This window comes from Volvox carteri, assembly GCF_000143455.1.
Source record: "Volvox carteri f. nagariensis unplaced genomic scaffold VOLCAscaffold_28, whole genome shotgun sequence".
Lineage (NCBI taxonomy): Eukaryota > Viridiplantae > Chlorophyta > Chlorophyceae > Chlamydomonadales > Volvocaceae > Volvox > Volvox carteri.
In genome coordinates this window covers 1,266,799-1,286,641 of record NW_003307571.1, presented here as the reverse complement: position 1 = coordinate 1,286,641, position 19,843 = coordinate 1,266,799, and the positions used below count along the sequence as shown (strand labels likewise).

Below are 19,843 nucleotides of genomic sequence, written 5' to 3'. Positions count from 1 at the left end.
TTGCTAGTTCTAGGATGGCGAAAGCACAGCGAGGGGAGAAGAACCAATGGAACAACATGATAGCTGGGGGCCTGGCGGGCTCCGCGGCAGTCTTATTCCTACACCCGTTTGATGTCATCAAGACCCGTCTGCAGGGTAAGGACTACAGGCGGCGCTGGCGGCAGTCAACATTCCACCAGCGTACTATGCACGAATTCCGAACGACGCGCTCAATTTCACGGCATGCCTTACCCTACTGCAGTCCAAGATGGAGCTTCCTTGGCATTGCAGCAGTACAAGAACGCGCTGGACGCCGCGCGCAGCGTGCTGACTCAGGAGGGATGGAGATCCTTCTACAGGGGGCTTACGCCCGCGCTGATCGGTTCAGGCAAGCCTCATCGGCAGCGGCACGTAGCGTTTCACATTTCAGGCTATGGGTCGACACCTGGGATGTACAGGCGGAATGCAGGATAATTACGTCTCGTCCAATTCCCCAAATTAATTGGGAATCGGGCACCTATTACGGCTACTGCCTTCTGCTCCTGCTATTGCTGCCACTGCTGCTGCTGCTGCCGCTTCCGTGGCCCTTGCGGCTACTGCTGGCACATCCTGCTGCTACTGCCGCTGCTGTCCTGGCGACTCGGCTGCCGTGCAGGCGTTTCCTGGGCCGCCTACTTCGCCATCTACGAGGCGGTCAAGTCGTGGCACTGCCAGTGGCAGGGACGGGACCGGCTCAGCGCGGGATGGAACATGGCCAGTGCGGCACAAGCGGGAGCGATGGTGGGTGCAAAAAGCCGGAGAGGAGGAGGGGAGCAGCAGCACCAGTAGCAGCAGCAGCAGCGGCAGTGGCGGGGACGAAATTGAAAGCGAAGGCGGCGTGGGGGATGCAGTAGAGTACATGTTGGGAGTACACATACTCAGGGGTTGCCCAGGGGAAGGGGCGATGGTGGGTGCTATGGGACTGGGAGTTACATCACACATTCACAGCCGGGCAGGGGGGATGAAGAACTAAAGGGGATGGGAACAAGAGCGGCGACAGCGGCGGGGGAACCGGGGCGTGTGGAGAAGTCCGACCGCTGATATTCCACGGAGGTGGATGGGCGATAGTCGTGTATAGTCGGAAAGGATGGTTGACGGGGTGTGTGGTGGTAGCGGGGGGCCCAGGTGTGTGAGTGGAGAGGGATATAGCGCCAAAGATCGGGTCGGGCTGGGTTGGCCGGGAAGTACTGGGTTCGCAGAGGCGCTCTTAACACTTCTGTTTTTTCCCGTACGCGTTTCTTCCCAGCCGTATTTTCTGGTGTACTTCAAAAATCACTCTTCCAATGTATCCTCCTTTCTTTAGGAGAGTATACAGGAAAAGTTTTATATTTGTGTATGTACAAATCCTAAACAAGGCCTTTGAGTATGACCCCTTGATCCTCTGAGTGGATTTATTCCTCCCAACATCCCCCGCTCCCATCCCCTTACCACCACCCTCCTCAGGTGTGCCTTCTCACTAACCCAATCTGGCTGGTGAAGACCCGGCTGCAGCTCCAAAGAGCGCCCATCGCGGCGGCGGCAGCAGCCACAGCCGCTAATGCCACTGCGGGTGCTGCTGGAGCAGTAGCAGCAGCAGCAGCGGGCCGGCAGATGTTGCCGTACAGCGGCTTCCTGGATGCTATGATTCGTATCGGGCGGGAAGAGGGCCTGAGGGGTTATTACAAGGGCCTGGGGCCATCATTATTGCTGGTGAGGAGTATATGTAAACGTATGTTCGTATGTATGACTTAGATTACACTGTGGGCCGCGAGAGCCGGGGGCCGAAGCCGAAACACAGCGCAAGGGTCGGGAGCACACAGCACAAGTCGGTTAGTCTTGTGTGCTCCCGACCCCGACTTGTATGTATGTATGTGTGTATGTATGTATGTATGTATGTATGTATGTATGTATGTATGTGTGTATGTATGTATGTATGTATGTATGTATGTATGTATGTATGTATGTATGTATGTATGTATGTATGTATGTATGTATGTGTGTATGTGTGTATGTGTGTAACAGTATGTGTGTGTGTACCTGTTACGTATCGATCCGGGCCTGGCGCTGGCCACGGGGCCCACCTAACCGTATACGCCAACGGGAACAACCGCCGAAGCACTCCGTCATGGCGGGGCGTTGTATCGGTCAGAGTCCTAACCGATCTCCCTTATCATCAACGCAAAGCTAACCAGCTACATACACCAGATCAGATGCCAAGCAACCCCTCCCTTCCACCGAACATGCATGCTCTACAGCTGCGTGATGATCTACCAATGCACTCACACCACTCACCCCGGTGCGCCAATCGCGCCACCCTATCCTTGCGAATCCTGCCGCCGCCGCCCGGTTTCATTATCCAACTACCACCTGGAATACAACACACACACACACACACACACACACACACACCGGCTCTGTATGCCGTGCCGCACCCGGCACTGTGTTATTACTGTCCCGTGCTACTCTTGTAGCAAACCATGCACGGCGCCGTACAGTTTGCTGTGTACGACGAACTCAAGTACTTTGCATCGCGGTTCGGTCGGTCTGCGGAGGAGTGTGACCGGCAGCTGGGCAGCGGCGAGCTGTCGCTGTTCGCCGCCTCCTCGAAGCTCACTGCCAGCGTCACCACCTACCCCTCGCAGGTAAACATACATACGTACATACGTACACATGTGTGGCTGCACACACACATACACACAGACATGCTCCTCTCACTCTCACTCTGGCTCTTGGCCTCTCCTCCGGGTGTATGCGTTCTGTCTCGTTCCCTCCCAATGCCCTTCATCGTTTCTCTTCCCCCCCCCCGAATCTGAATCCTCTCGCCCTCACTCACTCTCTCTTTTCTATGTTCCTAAGTAGCCCCCGTTACCGATCCCATTGCCCGGATGCGCTTGCTCTGTCTACAACCCCTTTCGGGTATTTTCTAACCGCTCAGCTACCAACTACCCGGGCAGGTGGTACGATCACGGCTACAACAACGAATGGACGTGAGCCGTACACTCGTGTACAACTCTACTAGCCAGGTGGGTTAGGGGTGTTGTATCCCTCAGCAGCAGTAGTACCATACAGACATACATATCGCGGCTCACAGTGTAATCTAAGTCATACATACATACATACATACATACATACATACATACATACATACATACATACATACATACATACATACATACATACATACATACATACATACATACATACATACATGTGTAAGACCTTGAGTGCCTAATTCACCCTAGGGGTGATGCGCTGGGTTTGTAAGCCCCGACAAATTATTTAACCGATGTCACGCTGACGCGATCTCCCCCTGATGTGATGTCCCGCTGATGTGACGCGACCGCCAGGTGGTCCAACTGACGTGGCAGAGGGAGGGTCTGCGGGGCTTCTACAAGGGGCTGGGTCCGGCGCTCCTTAGAGTGATGCCGCAGAGCGCCGTCACTCTGGTGGCATACGAGAACATTCTTCGATTACTGGATGCCGCATCGGCGTCGGCAGAGGCGGCGGTGGAAACGGCTGCGGAGGCGGCGGTGCCCGTGCCGGCATCTGCTACCAACACGTCAGCGGCCGCGGCTGCGGAGGCGGCGGCGGCGGCTACTGCACCTGCACCTGCGTCGGCGTCGATCTCCTCTTCCGCCGTAGCAGCAGCAGCGGCGGCGACGGCGGGGGTTGAAGCGCAGCAGAAAGGCCGTGCCGGCAGCAGGGGCACGTAGCCACACATACACAATTATTGTAGTGGTAGTCGGTCATATGGCGGCAGCGGTGGTGGTGGGGCAATGACTACTGGTGTTACTTGGCGCGCGTTGAGTTGCCATGTATCAGGGTGTGAGGGTGGGAGTGGGTGAGTTACTGTGCGAGAGGCGGGAGGTTTGTGAAGGGGAATCCTACGTCTGATGCCTAGACGTAGGTCTGATCAAATGGAGATCTTATATCGATGTGGGCCATCGGTACCACTGGAAATCTACCTGGTTTACGTACCGCTGTATACCTACGTGTCTGTCTGTCTGTCAGTCTGTCTGAGCAAATGACGTTACATTGGGGCCCCCTCAAACTTACGACGGCCCCCCTGTGCGCCAACCGGACCATCAGTATCACTTATTGCCCCGTACTTGCAAATATGTACACGGGGTGACGTGTGTAAATCGTTCGGTTACATCGCTCAGTTGTATCGGTTATATCGGTTGGTGGTACCGCAGCCAATCGCCTATCAATCGTCTATCCCTAGGTATAATACATTATCAGTGGTTATCGCCGGTATCGCCAAGTACCAATGACAGCTGCATGCAGACTGCCCTGCTTCGCTGGTACCTACCTACCACCGATGTTCACCGGGGAATAATGGCCAGATAGATGAGATGGTCACCGATCTCCCGGCTGGGGGCCGTTGTGCATACACTACTGCCGCTGCTGCTACTGCTACTGCTGCTACTACTGCTACTACTGCCGCTGCTGTTGCTGCTGCTGCTGGTGGCTACGTGATGTGCACATGCGGATGGCTGTAATGGCCGGTGAGAGAGACCCCGCCGCTCAAGGAACCATCCATCTCGTCCGTACACTACGTACTTGTGGTAAGGGGTTGAGGCACCGAGTGACCAGCGACTCGCCGTGCGGAGAGCCTAGATATATAAGTAGTCCGACCTGGAGACGCTCTGCAAATTGTGGTATAAAAGGTGCTTGGATTGTTCCTGTGAATATCCTAGCCATGGTCGGGTGCGTGAGATTATGGCTATCTCTTGTGGTCTGGAGTGAAGGTCACGGTTGATGGACCGAGATTCGCACCAAGTTGGATTGGCGGTGATCGCTGGGCCGGCCCTCTGTCTCTACGGATGATCGGTTGACATGATGATGAGGGATTCAAGAATGCAGAAGCAACCGCCTTGGACTACACGTTCGTATGGCGTGGATGGTGCTGTATGGCCTTCAATCCTAGGTATGACAATCCAAATGTGTTCAATTGGCCAGATGTGTTCAATGTGTTTAATAAAAATCTCTCCCACTCTGTAACAACAACGACGACATGAGTATTGAGGGGGGTCCAAGGACCAGCCGGAGTGACATAGTAATTATAAAGTAAGCTATATTGTGAGTTACTTCCAGCTCTTACATTGCTAATGCCCTGAATACACGGGGTTAGGTCTGCGTTGTAAGGGCCCTTGGCAGTCCCCCGGTCTCCGCCCGGCGTCTTCGCTCACTCACGGCACAGTCAGCTCAGGCAGAGACTCAAGATTTCGTTTGCAGGTAAACAGGATACATCTGTTTGTATATAGTTAAATATTTGAAAATTGCACCGATCTTAGCTCAGCTGGAAGAGCGAAGGACTGTAATCGTAACGCTTAAATTGCGATCCTTAGGTCGCCTGTTCGATCCAGGCAGATCGGATATTTGCATGTAATGTACAGTTTTTGATATGTGCCTTACTCTCATGTTTTGCTGTGCATGCATTGTAGGCAGCGCCAGCCGTGCTAAGTTCGGAATCCCTGTGTATCGGAGACTGTTGCTAACCGTGTTGCTACTGTTAGAGGCAAACCCGATGTAAAAAGCAAGAGAGACAACTCTAGATTCATGTGTATGCATGCTCCAGCCATGCACAGCATTATGACAGGTCCTAAAAACTGATAATAACAGACTGCTCTTCACGAGTCTGGAGCCCCCCCCCTCCCACCCATCCCCCTCCCACCCATCCCCCCCACCCACCCACCCCCACCCCCACCCACCCACCCACCCACCCACCCACCCACCACCCCCACACACACACACGCGACTGCCACTGTGCTCTGACTTAGGGGCTAAACACACAGGGCCAAACAGAGATCGTAACTGCCTATAACAGGGCTAAACAGGTTTTAACAGCTTGTTTGGCCCTGCTGAAAGCCGGCCCGGCCAATGAGCCGGTAGGGCTGAATTGTCGCATCTCGACCTCGCGTATGACCTCACATACAGCTACAGTTCAATACACATTTCAGTTCTGGTCGGGCGCTCCACTTGCTGATCCTGCGAGAGTCGTCAAGGCGGCCCTCTGCACTGCACCAGCCGCCTGGTGCCTGGTGGGTGATTGGCTGGGAGGGGACTCCATGGCGGGGGAGGATGTATGTGAAGGGGCAATCTGTTGCAACTGACTGCCCCGACAACCCAGTTGGGCCCGCCGGGCACACACACAGTGCTTAAGTACAATAGTGCTTGGGTGGTGTGTGAGGATAGATGGCTCGTGTATGCGGGGCCTTGCTTTCTTGTGGCTCTTCAAGGTTGATGCTCAGCAGTATTTTCTCTAACCGGAGGGCGGCAGGCAGTATGCCTGCTTATGTATATCTGTACCTGAATAACGAACTGTTATGGTGGAACTCCGCATGTACGAGGGTGTAATAAAGTCCATGAGAACCGGCAGCGGCGTTGTGCTTTATTAGCAATGCTCGTGGGTATGTAGCGAAGCTGACCTGGCTAAAACATTTTTCTCTGCTAGGTTTTGGGAGAAATTAAATTGCCTCTGCGTGAAGTGTCGGACGTGCGTGTGCATGCACCGGTGTATCTGAACACAGATGCAGCTCCAAAAGGATTACGTGTGTTCAGTAACTGAAAAACATAGACGTGTACAAGTCAACAGTAATGGACCAAAGTCTTAGCGAGTGCTCGCTGAGCTGCAGCCCGTTACCTTACGAATTATTTCGAGTTACTTATACGAAAGGTGTGAAAAAGCTGACAAATCAAAGTGTTAATTTGTGTATGCGCCTGCGGTTTTCCTGTTGAGTATATATAATAAGGCTTGATCTGGCTGCCGAAGGCATTAGGCAGCAGCATCCGCCAATCGCCCGGCGGAGAAACGTAACCGACCTGAACCGACGTAACTCATCGTCACGCGCATACATGGCAAGCCGTTATTACAGACGCGAGATTCCAAGAAGTTTATGATTTTGACGAGCATTAAGAACTACAACTAAAGAATTTTTTGCACGATTGTGACAAATACGACGGAAAAGTCGAACATGTCGAATACGGCGTCGAGCATGACAAAGGTTGAGACCAGCTTAAACATTCAGCAGAAAGAGTTTTACGCGCACACGCGACGAGGAGAAACATGACAGTTACTTCATATGAAGGGGGGTTCAACAGGGTTTCGTTAAAAGCAAGTGGTAATGAAACGTTTTCGGCTTCCATGCGGCAATTTAAAATATAAATAATGCATTAAAATGATTGTTGATTAGCATCATTACATATGCCTCTTCACTGTGAAACGTTATGAAGATGATTATTATAGTCGAGGCATGCATCCAAACATGCAAGCATATTTCCGCTGTAGGTTTACTTGCACGCCAGAAATTAATCACCTAAGTTTTTATCTTTTATCCAGATGTTAAAAATTGAATTACATTTTCGCAGTTTGGTGTGAAGGCCAATATTGCGACGTGGACTGCCCGTACGTCCCGCCCGGTGCGTGGCCTCGCCCGACCTACCCCAACTGAAGACGAACAGGTCCATGCATGCAGCCGACCCCAAAAAAGCTTAAAAAGGCAGTAGGTTTAGTTATTTTCATGAATATAACCCCAGTAACAAATTACATATTAGATATGTTGGAGATGGACAACCTAAGCCACAAACCACATTGTACAGAATAGTACAGAAAAACTTGCGACCTTACCTTACAGCCAGACCTTGCTTACCACACCTGTCTCTAACTGCTGCTCAAAACTTAAGTAGGCACCTCTGTAAGAGCAATTTAACAAAACGACCTGCCGCGTTGCACCTCTGCTGCCGCGGCCTAGTACATACCTCGCCGACAGCAGCGAACAGCAGGAGCGCAGAAGAGGTCGCAGCGGCGACCTGCTCCGACTAAGTCTATCTTTCTTTCTGTCAGGGAAGGTTTGGAGCTTTGACAACGTGTGTGTTTGTGCTCAAGTTCCGTCGGCCCTCGCTCAAAGCTGGCGCCATTATGCATGTACGTAAATGTATGGATAATAGCACACACCATCAAATACATAGATAAAGGGTCATTTGCTAAAGGCCATTAAAGGCCAAACACATGTGTATGTGTGAAGGGGGTTTAGACCCTGCTGATGATGATGATGATACACGTCTTACACTGGCTGATGAGTCAATTCAAATGATGATGATGATGATGATGATACACGTCTTACACTGGCTGATGAGTCAATTCAAATGATGATGATGATACACGTCTTACACTGGCTGAGGAGTCCATTCAAATACACACTTACCCGTACTGCTTTTGAATCCACCAGGGTACCCAGGAGCTATGGCAAAGAAAATTTCAACAACACGGCGCCGCCGCGCCTACCAGTATCTTGTTTTTTGCCCAGAACAAGATACATCTGCTGCTGCTGTCTATCCCTGCTGTTGTACGTCACAGTGGCGCCCCCAATAGTGCCGTACAACACGGCCGCTGCGCAAGGTCGGTCGAACGAAAGCCCTAATAAGCCAGTGCTGGACGGACCAGCAGCTGGAAAGTAGGAACCCACGAAAGGTCCGAAATTTTAATATTGGAAGACATGCACTCGCTCATCATCATCCCCACGGAGGCAGCGAAAACAACGAAAGCGAGCGCACCACGCACGGCGGCAGATAGATGAGAGCAAAGGAGCTAGTTTTCGCACAGGCGCTAACAGAATATTACGGCAATATCCATCCATTTATGACCAGCAATACGTAACGTGATATGATGTTTGGGCTTCATGCATCCTCCCTGCAGCTGCTGCTTTCAGAGCGGATGTTAGAAACTGCTATCACACAAATATCTGCCCACCTGCCTTAGAAGAACAAATAATAATTGTAGATACGTTACAAGTTACAACTGCTGCACGAGTGCGGGGGGATCCGTCAAAGCCGTGAGGCCATGGAGTATATATATAGTGATAGTTGATTACACCGTACAACCGACGGCGGTTAGGGTCCTGCCAACTAGACCCCTCCTCATCCAACCACCCAACATCCGTAGAGACAGCCATCAGTCATCACCACCATCATCTCAGCATGCGAAACTTAGTCCATCACCTAGACCTCATCTTCGCACATTAGTAGGGAATAGTAAACCTAACACTGTCGGGGCTCTGACTGAATTGCAGCTACGTGCACAACGATAGATATGTACGTGTCGGCCCAAAATGCTGCCGTACACATTGCTGCTGCCAGCAGGGCTACAACGGCGGTGTACGTACCCCTAGGGCGAACTCGCGAAAACCACTAATAATGCCCCCGCTTAATAACCCAGGAGTCCGTTCATTCGATCATCCACACAGAAACCCCTTTTCACCACTCGCATGGCGACTGTTCCTGCTGTATGCAGCAGGGCTAGCACAACCACGACCGCCACCGCCACCGCCACCACCCATGACCAACATCGCCATCGGCAGGACAATATTTGCTTCATCCCTGCTCTCCAATGAATATCCGCCCACATATGCTAACGATGGCATCATTCCCCCGAATGGCGGCAATAGCAGCACCTTTATCAGCACCAGGACCCCGGGGGGGCAATGGCTGACAATCGATTTCGGTGAGCTGGTGACCATATCCAGGCTAACACTCTACCTCCGAAGGGACTGCTGCGCTGAGGAGCTGGTGAATCCTGAGTTTAGACTTGGCGGCCTCAGGATGTACTCAAAAGAAGATGGTAGGCTGAGTTTAAACTTCCTGGTGGAGGCCCCGCCTGCCGCAGCGGACCCCGTCGCGACCGGGGGTGTCATATCTTTCCCCATCAACCCACCAAAAACTGGCCGCTTTCTTACAGTCCGGAACAACAGCACCAACTCCACACCGTCGGTCAATCTGGCGGTGGCAGAGCTGCAGGTGTACGGCATGCCCGCAGGTGTGCGTGTGCGTGTGCGTGTGCGTGTGTGTGTATGTGCGTGTGTGTGTGCATGTGTGTGTGGGGTGTGTGTGTATGTGCGTGTGTGTGTGCATGTGTGTGGTGTGTGTGTGTGTGAAACCCTATAGTTCCGTATACCTAACATGTGCGTCTGGCTGCCACAATTCTCTGCTCGGCCCCACACCCACCACCCACCCTCCACAGCCTGCACGCACCAGGTGATGTACGGCGCTGGGTACGGCATCGACTCCGCAGCGCTGTCCACCAGCATCCAGCCTGACGAGGCGGCTTGCTGCCAGGCCTGCTACACCAGCGCCCCCTGCCTGTACTGGGACTACGTCCGCAGCACCGGCACATGTCGCCTCAAGGGCGACCAGGGGCCCACCCTCCCGCCGGGGCAGTCAATACCGGGGTTCTACCGGGATACCGACCGGATGGCGGGCGCGAAGAGAGGTATGCGAATGCGCGAGTGTGCCGGCTGCGTACTGATGCTCGTCATTGGGTTAGCTACTATTGGGGGACGTTTGTAGAGCGGATTATCATGGGGCCCTCCGTGGGCCATTATGATGAAGCGGTGGCAGCCAATCAAATCCTGACTTCGCTTCCTTTGGGATTGAACAGAGAGCCAATGGCCCAAACAAACGCTCGAAAGTCAAAAAAAGCAATTCCCCAATGCATATTTGTGGCATGCAGTGCTATATTTTTCAGTCCATATACGGCTCTGAAACCAGGTCACCGGGGTGCCGTAAACAAGCAATACACAACAAGCGGTCGCAAATTTGGATAATATTAGGGGGTTCGCGGTTGGGATGCCACGCGCACGCGCGCGGAATAATCTAAGCTCCGTCGTCTCTATCTGCTGGTCATTCGTCCTCACTTGTTGTCCGTACTTGCACGTTAGCGACGTGTTAGCACATACACAAGCACACACACACACACACACGCGTAAAACACGTAACATGTAAACACCATCACACCATGTCGTGAATGGCGGCTGTTCTGAATCGCGCCATAATATATGTGACGCGATCACTTACAACAGTGCGTGTCACCGATCTTCCCACGCAAACCCCCCCATCTCTTATCTATATTTCCATGCATTTGCGTATTTGATTTCGTATGTCCACCAGGCGTAAGCACCTTCAATTTAACCACCGTATGGCAAGATCCGCGAGCCATCAGTATTTTTTCCGATCCTGAAGCTTTGAACACGGCAAGAAATCGCACCGGCAAACAATCCTGGTTCATCCACTTTCATAAGACCTTCACGACACCGGTGCCCATTACGGGAGCCACCTTTCGCCTAGGTGCAAACAGATACAGCGGTTTATTATTCGTCAATGGGATAGAGCCTTCGCCCAGCATTGGTACTGGGGACAAAATCTACTCCTCCGTCAATCTTACCGCGGGTTTGAACATGCTGGTCATTCGGATCTTCAACCTGCAAGGATTTACTTGGGCATCAGGGTTGCTGTTTGCTCCCAACAAAACTTTACTGCTGGGTACTGACGAGACTTGGCTTTGGACCGAAACGCCGCCGCCAGCGTCGCTCAGCCCTCCAACGTCTCCTTCCGACCTCCCCGCACATCCCCCTTATCAACTACCGCCATCAGACATTACCTTCAACCCCCAAACAATAGCCACCTCGCCACCGTCAATGCCACGGCCGCTCAGCCCCAGACCACCGTCAATGCCACTGCCATTCAGCCCCACGCCGCTGTCAACGCCACTGCCACCCAGCACGTCGTCGCAATTGTTATTGCCACGGCCACCCAGCCCCAGGCCACCGTCAATGCCACGGCCATTCAGCCCCAGGCCACCGTCAATGCCACTGCCACCCAGCACGTCGTCGCAATTGTTATTGCCACTGCCACTTAGCCCCAGGCCACCGTCAATGCCACGGCCATTCAGCCCCAGGCCACCGTCAATGCCACTGCCACCCAGCACGTCGTCGCAATTGATATTGCCACTGCCACTTAGCCCCAGGCCACCGTCCATGCCACGGCCATTCAGCCCCAGGCCACCGTCAATGCCACGGCCATTCAGCCCCAGGCCACCGTCAATGCCACTGCCACCCAGCACGTCGTCGCAATTGTTATTGCCACTGCCACTTAGCCCCAGGCCACCGTCAATGCCACGGCCATTCAGCCCCAGGCCACCGTCAATGCCACTGCCACCCAGCACGTCGTCGCAATTGTTATTGCCACTGCCACTTAGCCCCAGGCCACCGTCAATGCCACGGCCATTCAGCCCCAGGCCACCGTCAATGCCACGGCCATTCAGCCCCACGCCACCGTCAATGCCACTGCCACCCAGCACGTCGTCGCAATTGTTATTGCCACTGCCACTTAGCCCCAGACCACCGTCAATGCCACGGCCATTCAGCCCCAGGCCACCGTCAATGCCACGGCCACCCAGCACGTCGTCGCAATTGTTATTGCCACTGCCACTTAGCCCCAGGCCACCGTCAATGCCACGGCCATTCAGCCCCAGGCCACCGTCAATGCCACTGCCACCCAGCACGTCGTCGCAATTGTTATTGCCACTGCCACTTAGCCCCAGGCCACCGTCAATGCCACGGCCATTCAGCCCCAGGCCACCGTCAATGCCACTGCCACCCAGCACGTCGTCGCAATTGTTATTGCCACTGCCACTTAGCCCCAGGCCACCGTCAATGCCACGGCCATTCAGCCCCAGGCCACCGTCAATGCCACTGCCACCCAGCCCCACGCCACCATCAATGCCACTGCCACCCAGCACGTCGTCGCAATTGTTATTGCCACTGCCACTTAGCCCCAGACCACCGTCAATGCCACGGCCACTCAGCCCCTCAACGCCGCCCAGAGCCTTATCACTGCTTTTACCCGAGGCACCCAGTCGCCCCTCAACACCGCTGTCAGTGCAGCCACCCAGCCCTTCTTCACCACCTTCGACCTCGACACCGCTATTGCCCCTGCTAGCTAGCCCCTTGCTGTCGCCATCACAACAGCGATCTCCCGCCTTGCCACGATCGCCGCCACAGTCCCTCCAACCACCGCCACAATCACTCCCATCACCAAGGTTGCCGGTGCAGCCATTCCCCAGTTCACCCTCGCTGCAGCCGCCATCAGCTCCCCTACCACCTCTATCGCCAGGTGCGTTAATGCAACCCGGTGCGTATACTCGCTGATCAGGATTGGCTAGTTGGTGAGCGAGTTAGGAGGGATAGTCATTGTTCACAGTCACCTTCACGGTTGAGTGGCCGATATCGCCACAATTAATTAAGGAGGTCACCACGCACTGATTTACAAATTAGACGTATAAATACCAGATCGAACCTTGCAGCCTTCGGTACGAGATGTACATCCTATAGGAGAACAAAAGCTTACCAGTAATGGTCCTTTGGCACGGCAAATCTGTGCGTGGATGATACTGATAGAGGTACCCGTTTCAGTGCGTGGAAAGTCGGCCGGTTGCATGAAACTGGAGATATGATGACATACAATGGCATACTGATTATCCCCCTTAGTCTGAGGGAGGGGTTGTGAAACCGACGCCATAACCACCCAAGCGGCTGGGTAACGGTGGGTAATAACCTGGCCGGTAGAGTACGGTATACGGCCCCATTACCAGGCGTAACGATGTAATACATCAACTACTGGATTGGGCAAATGCATGCTGCACACGTTTTCTAGTCAGACACGTGCGACACGAGATCATGACAGGGACTGTACGACTGCATGTTGCGCGGTGACATGTGTGGCGTGGGGTGAGAAAAGGTGGGCTGCTACCAATGGGCCCATGAACACACACACACACATACACATACACACACATACACACACATACACACACATACACACACAGGTCAGTTACATCAATGGCGTCCTGCTGCACAATTTCACTAGGTACGAGATAATACCCTAAACCTAATTCTAGCCCTGTGCTGGGTTACCCGGGGGTTGGTGGGGTGTAGACTGCTGTCTATATTTTTTGCAACGCCGCTGCAATACACGACAATAAACCATATATTACAGCATGCATAACTGCACAACATTTTTCTTTTCCACATCTGTGTGTGTGCAAATACGGATACACATATAATATACTTCGTTCGGTATATGTGTATGCCACACTGGATCTTGCAGGTCCAGCAGCCACATCAACACCTCCTCCTCCTCCCCCAGCACCAGCACCTCCTCCTCCCCCAGCACCAGCACCAGCTCCAGGACCAACCCCTTCGCCTCCCAGGAAGCCGTCATCGCCACCTGACCTTTCGCGCGGCCAGGGTGCATCATTTGCACCAAACACGGACTCCACCAGTGAGGATCTATCCACTTCAATCCACAGCGTAGTTCAACGGGAATCGGCAGCAGAACCGCCAACATTATTAGTATCATCTGCTGAGGAGCGCAGCAGCAGCGGCAGCGGCAGCAAGTCCAAAATGACCTCCGTAAAAGTGGGTATTTCAGCGGGCGTGACGGCTGCCGCAGTCGTGATCGCCGCAGTTGTTGGTGTCTACTTGTGGACACGGCAGTGCTACCAAAAGAGGCGACTGCTACAGGGTGGCCTATCCCTATCCCTTTCTTCAGCCCGGTTATTCTACGCAGCGGCGAAAGTCGCGCCCGAGCCTACTCCATATGCGAGAAGCCCACCCGTTCCGAGTGTATGTGATTGCAGGACGGAAGAGGAAAAAGGGGGTGATGATCCGTCTTGATCTCATCACTAAGCACCGGCAGTAGTTGCGATTTTGCATACAGCAGTCTCCCGGTTTCGTTCCTTGAACTTCTTCCGCGCCTGCGTCGCGTCGCATCGTATCGTAACAGATCATTGTCGCGTCATACGACTGTAGCACCGAACAAAACACGTGCGTACGGACATCGCGTGTGTGCGTGGCCGCACGCATTGCATGCAACACTATCGCGCAGCTGATCAGCTACGAAGGAGCGCTTCATCAAAGCACGTCTCTGGCTGCAACGATTTTGGTGCAGGCCCCGCTGGACGGCTGTAAATATTTACATTTTATAATGTGCTTTGCAACGCTTATGCATGCATTAGCTATTCCGGGAGGTTCGTGTTGGGTCTCCTCAACTCTGGCTGGTTGGGTCCTCTTTCCACGTGTAATAACAATCAACGGCTTTTGGGGGGTCGGTTTCAACATTTCAAATTGAACCCCGTGACCGAATTGTGTAACCCTTCAACCGCTGCACCAAACCTCAAACGACGTTTTAAACGTGTATCCCTAGCGCCGGCAGTACAGTCTTACGCTTAGCAATGTCTGTCTGTATGTATGTATGTATGTCTGTATGTATGTACACATCGGAATGCTGGAACGCGGTCTCAGGTGGTTGAAGGTTCCTAACGCACCTCACGTTCGCTTGCCACGGGCCCACACTCGCATCACCAACTCATCGTCGCCATTGGCCTGAACAGATATTATTTAAGGCCCTTCTGTCGAAAACAAAGCCAAAAAAGGTTTCTGCAGACAAAACGATGGCGTACACGTGGTACGATAGCAGAGCGCCAAACTGAAGCAGTCAGTACGACATATACGGCCAGAACAAAATCCGATACCTGACGTACCCCCCGCTGAGATGTCTCACTGTACATGTATGCAGTGATGAAAATAGCAGGCAGGCACATTCGTACTCATCCAACACGCAAAAATACTACTAATATTTCATCTCACTAGGAAAAATGTGTTCGGCACGCAGAAATCAATCCAACTGCCCTTGCCCTTGCCTAACATGATGGCATGCACCGATCTGCATATAGCGCACTCGTGCGTTAAAGTGGTCCCATGGTACGACAGATTGACACGCGGCCTTGCCCTGTCGAAGGACCCCTCCCCCCCGGCCACACGAACGAAGAGAGTGTGCAATCGACGTCACGTGCACGAGAAGACGAACGAAACGTTGCGGGTGGCTAGAGGCTGCCAACCAGCACACCGCCATCATCGATCGCCAGCAAAGGCCCCTGTTCCTCCCTACACGCTACACGCACTTGAATCAGTTCATTCTCTATGTACGCACAGATTTCTATATGAGTTCATTCAAAACACGGACTCCACACGACGCCGCCCTTCCGCAACCACAGAGAGACACACACACACACATACATACCTACATACATACATACATACCAGCTCCGCTCAACACACGCCAAGCATGTATACACATATAGCAGTTAAAACATCCATCATCATCATCATCACAACTACTGCCCAACCGGCAAAACAGCCGTAACCTCACGCGTGATGCGAGATGCGCTAGGAGGATCACAACCGGGAGGGGGGGGGAGGGGGAGGGCCCCCTGCAGAGTTCCTATGTACACACGAGCGCCCTCCACCCTAAGCCCTCCACACTTCCAAACGAGAACCGCCCGGCCCCCAATGATGGTGCACTACCTCTGATTAAACTAACCCCCATCCACCCGCAACATCGTTCCGTGATCGCCGCCCTCCCCCTCCTCCCCCTCCTCCTCCTCCTCCTGCTGCCACCCTCCCCCCACCATTCCCCCCCCCCCACCACAGTCTCTTTCAGAACCACACACACACACATACACACACCACACTTGCTCCGAAGCCCAAATGCGTCATGGTCAGATGACCCCCTCACCTCTCCAGGCGCCCGATCACCGGCAACACCCATGCAGCCGTGATGCACGCCACACGCCACACGCCACACGCCACACGCCACACGCTCGCACCCACGTGAACATCCATGAGGACACTACACGCTCTCTCTCTCTCCCTCTTAACCCCCGTTCAGAGTACAGCGGCCCCTCCGCAAAGCATCAGGTCGCCCCCACTGACAGCTGCTTGCTTCACACACCTATTGCACTGAGCTTAGTGTCCCTACTTCCAGCGTCAAGCCCACCTGTCCTTGATCCATCTTCCCTGGGCGGCTCAAAGCGGCATCAAAGCATAGCCCCCCCAATAGCTTCGACGCCTTTTCAAATTCGCAACTGGCTCAACAACAACAACAACAACTCTACGCGCCAAGACTCTCTGACAGGACAGGACAGGACAGGACAGGGGGTGTCGTGGTGTCCCTTTAGGACATTACGGTTATTGTTTCACACGGGAGGAGACCTTGCCGCCATCCACACGCAGGAAGACGCACACCCACGTGCGTGACAGCATACGCGCATACATACATACATACGTACATACATGGCAGGCGGCTGGCAGAGGTTAAGGCCTGACTTCTGCTCCCGGCCGACCCGGGTTCAAATCCGCCTGCCGGCTCCCCGGGTGTTTGAGGAGTGTTAAAATGGGAGGTGGCCCCCCATCATATGGACGGTGTAGGACGTAATAATATCAACTTGCAAGCTGACCAGGAACCTAGTTGATGCGCCGTTGATCCACTAGATTTGGTTGGATGCTGGTGGTGAGTTGCCGAACCCAACGAATACATTCTGAAGTCGGATGGGGTGACGGATTAGGGTGCCCCTCTCGACGGGGAGAGCAGGGAACTGCCTCCAAGGGAAAGGGGGCCGCTGGTGAAGCTATATACCACCCTGTAACAACATACATACATACGGCCCACAGTGTAATCTAAGTCATACATACATACATACATACAAAGAAAGTATAAACGCTATCCGCAGGCAGACATGCACGGCGAGAAAGGTCCCTCGACACTCAGTCCGACACAACTCCTCCCCACCAGCCACCGGAACCGCGCTCAGCGTCTCCACAATTTCCGTCCATCCCTCTAATAACAACCTTCCCCCCTGCTCCCCGCTCCCGCCACGCAACCCAGTTCCCAACTCCTCAATGCACCAAGGGGGCGTCGCAGCGGCGGCGACAGCGCAGATCGCCATCCCCCCCCACTCCTTCCGACGCACAACCACACAACACTCGTCACGAATCTGGAGCCCATTGTAAAACAACAACTACACAACACACACGCACAAACACACAAGACGCAAGACTATATATTGAACTATCAGATTAGCAGGATTGCACTGCTAGGGTTTTAGGTTGTGACTTAGGGTTTATTCCGGTGGATACGCCAGCAGGTCCAGAACCTGTGTCCTCCCCGTCCTCCCCGCCATCGCACATCCCTCGTCCCCTCCTCCTCCTCCTCCTCCTCCTCCTCCTCACCTAAACGACCCCTAGAACCCCCCTAGGGCAGCAGCACACGAAGCGCACCACAAAGAAAACCAACATCCCCGGGTTCGAATCTTGCAGCACAGCGGCTTTGCACAAATGCGGCTTTGCACACATTTACATACATATGTACGTACAGACCTGAAATGGGTCATTGATAGGTAGGGGTGTCCAATGAGTCGAATGAGACGACGTGTTGGGTTTCGGAGCGCACATCGTCCCAGCGCGCCGAGCTAGAACTGCCGCCAGCCGCCAGACCCGCAGACATTCCTGGGAGGGGAACTGCCCAATGAATGGGTCGGTCGGCCCCGGTGCGCGCACTTCACTGTGCCGCGGCAAGCAGGAGAACCGGCGCCATAGCATTTGGATGGCGGGCGTTGTGGACATGGTGGCGGACAGTTCATCGCACAGAGCACACAAGCCCTATGCAGCCCTCCATCCTCTCCACAGTAAAATACGCTGAACCGCATTGTAGTAGATCACACTGTGGTACATTGTACCGCAGTAGACTATATACCGCGGTGCACGTCGAGAAGCATGCGCGTGAGGCCCCTTGGTATACACCCCTTGGCATGCTACCCCGCCTTGTTACGCTGGAACTGCCCCAGGCAATAAAAGCGCGTCGGCGGCGGCGGTGACGGCAGTGTTACCGGCGGCGCCGCCGCCGCCATTATAGATGTCCCTGACTCGAAGATCACTTCCAACTCCCCTACCGCTGCCACCGCCACCGCCACCACTGCTACCGCCGCCGCTGCCACCACGGCCGCCGCAGGCGGGACCTGCGTCCGGTCGCCTGTTGCTACGAGGCCGAGGCGGTGGTAGCGGCGGCGGCGGCGCCGCCGCCGCTGGCCGCTGCCGCGCCGGCAGCAACGCAATCACCGCGTTCTGGCTGCATCTCCCACTTCCCGGGGGTTCACGAGAGAAAGGCCGCGCGGCCGCCGCGGCAGCGCCGCAGGTTGCGTAAGCGCCGCCTAGCGCCCGATGCAAGTTTGTTGTCACGGCAGCGGCGGCGGCGGCGGCGGCGGCGCTGCTGCCACCTACCGCCGCTGATGCCGCCGCTCGTGCCGCTAACGACCTAGCTGACCATGGACTACCCCGATGCGCCCCGGGACGGCGGAGACAGGTGTTGGCTCTAGGCGGCTGGGTAAAGGGACTTGCCGTACCTGCGCAGCCCTCCGCCACCGGTCCCGCTGCTGCCGTGGCCGCAACCTCAACCGGCTCTTCCGCCGCCGCGGCTTCGCGGCGCAAATCATCGAGACCGTCGGGATTGGCGCCGGCATCGGCCTCGATTTCAGTCGCGGGCGCTGCGGTCGCCGCCACCGCTGCGGCTTCCGGGGTCGCAGCAGCAATGCCGGCGGCGGCGGCGGCGGCTGTAGCGGAGGCAAATCCGGAAAAGCTCCGACGGCCTTCGCCCGCCGCTGCCACGTCGTTTGCTGCCGCTGCACCGGTGGCGCTGTCGGTTCCTTCTTCAACGGGCGGAAGCTGATTTCGTACGACCGCCGCCGCCGCCGCCGCCGCTGACCTCGCGGGGCTGTCACCGCCGCCGCCGCCGCCGCCCCCATGTTCATCGATCCAGTCTGCTAAGCTGTTGGCCAGGTAGGTGGATGCTACGGGGCCCAACGCCGCAGGAGACGTGACGTCAGCATCGTCGAAACCGTCAGCGGCGGCGCTGTCGTCAACGACACCGCCTTCGCCATCCCCGCCGCCGCCCCTGATTCTTTCCCCTGGGTCGCCGCCGCCGCTGCCGCCACCTCTGCTACATCTCCGTCGCTGCTGAGATCGGCCGTCCGCCCCGGAGCCCTCCTGCCGTACATCGGCCGCGGCATCCTGGACCTCCCCTGGCAGCGGCGGCCTCGGCCCTGCTGCCTCCTCTTCCGCCGCCGCCGCCGCCACCACCGCGCCGTTGGAGTTCCGCCGCTGCGCTGCCGCCTGCGCCA

The 19,843-nt window shown here is 54.9% G+C and overlaps 3 protein-coding genes across 3 annotated transcripts in view; 2 read left to right on the top strand and 1 right to left on the bottom strand.

The window, feature by feature from the left end:
* Positions 1-44: 44 nt before the first annotated feature.
* On the top strand, positions 45-3,473 carry mitc17 (mitochondrial substrate carrier; the record flags this gene model as incomplete). Its single annotated transcript, XM_002952252.1, has 7 exons — positions 45-135; positions 242-361; positions 635-759; positions 1,462-1,707; positions 2,469-2,639; positions 2,952-3,020; positions 3,345-3,473. Coding segments are annotated over 7 exons (951 nt in total), but the record flags the coding sequence as incomplete, so codon positions are not given.
* A 5,719-nt stretch (positions 3,474-9,192) lies between these two features.
* VOLCADRAFT_92913 (uncharacterized protein) lies at positions 9,193-14,507 on the top strand (the record flags this gene model as incomplete). Its single annotated transcript, XM_002952251.1, has 6 exons — positions 9,193-9,499; positions 9,734-9,792; positions 10,030-10,264; positions 10,942-11,313; positions 12,834-12,945; positions 14,042-14,507. The coding sequence occupies 6 exons, from the start codon at positions 9,193-9,195 to the stop codon at positions 14,505-14,507; spliced, it is 1,551 nt and encodes a 516-aa protein (XP_002952297.1).
* A 3,974-nt stretch (positions 14,508-18,481) lies between these two features.
* Positions 18,482-19,843, bottom strand: part of VOLCADRAFT_92912 (uncharacterized protein) — a gene marked incomplete at both ends in the record, with an annotated part of 9,155 nt that continues 7,793 nt past the window's right edge. Inside the window, 2 exons of the mRNA XM_002952176.1 lie at positions 18,482-18,705; positions 19,070-19,835. Coding sequence (XP_002952222.1) covers positions 18,482-18,705; positions 19,070-19,835 — 990 coding nt within the window. The remainder of the gene's footprint in view (positions 18,706-19,069; positions 19,836-19,843) is intronic.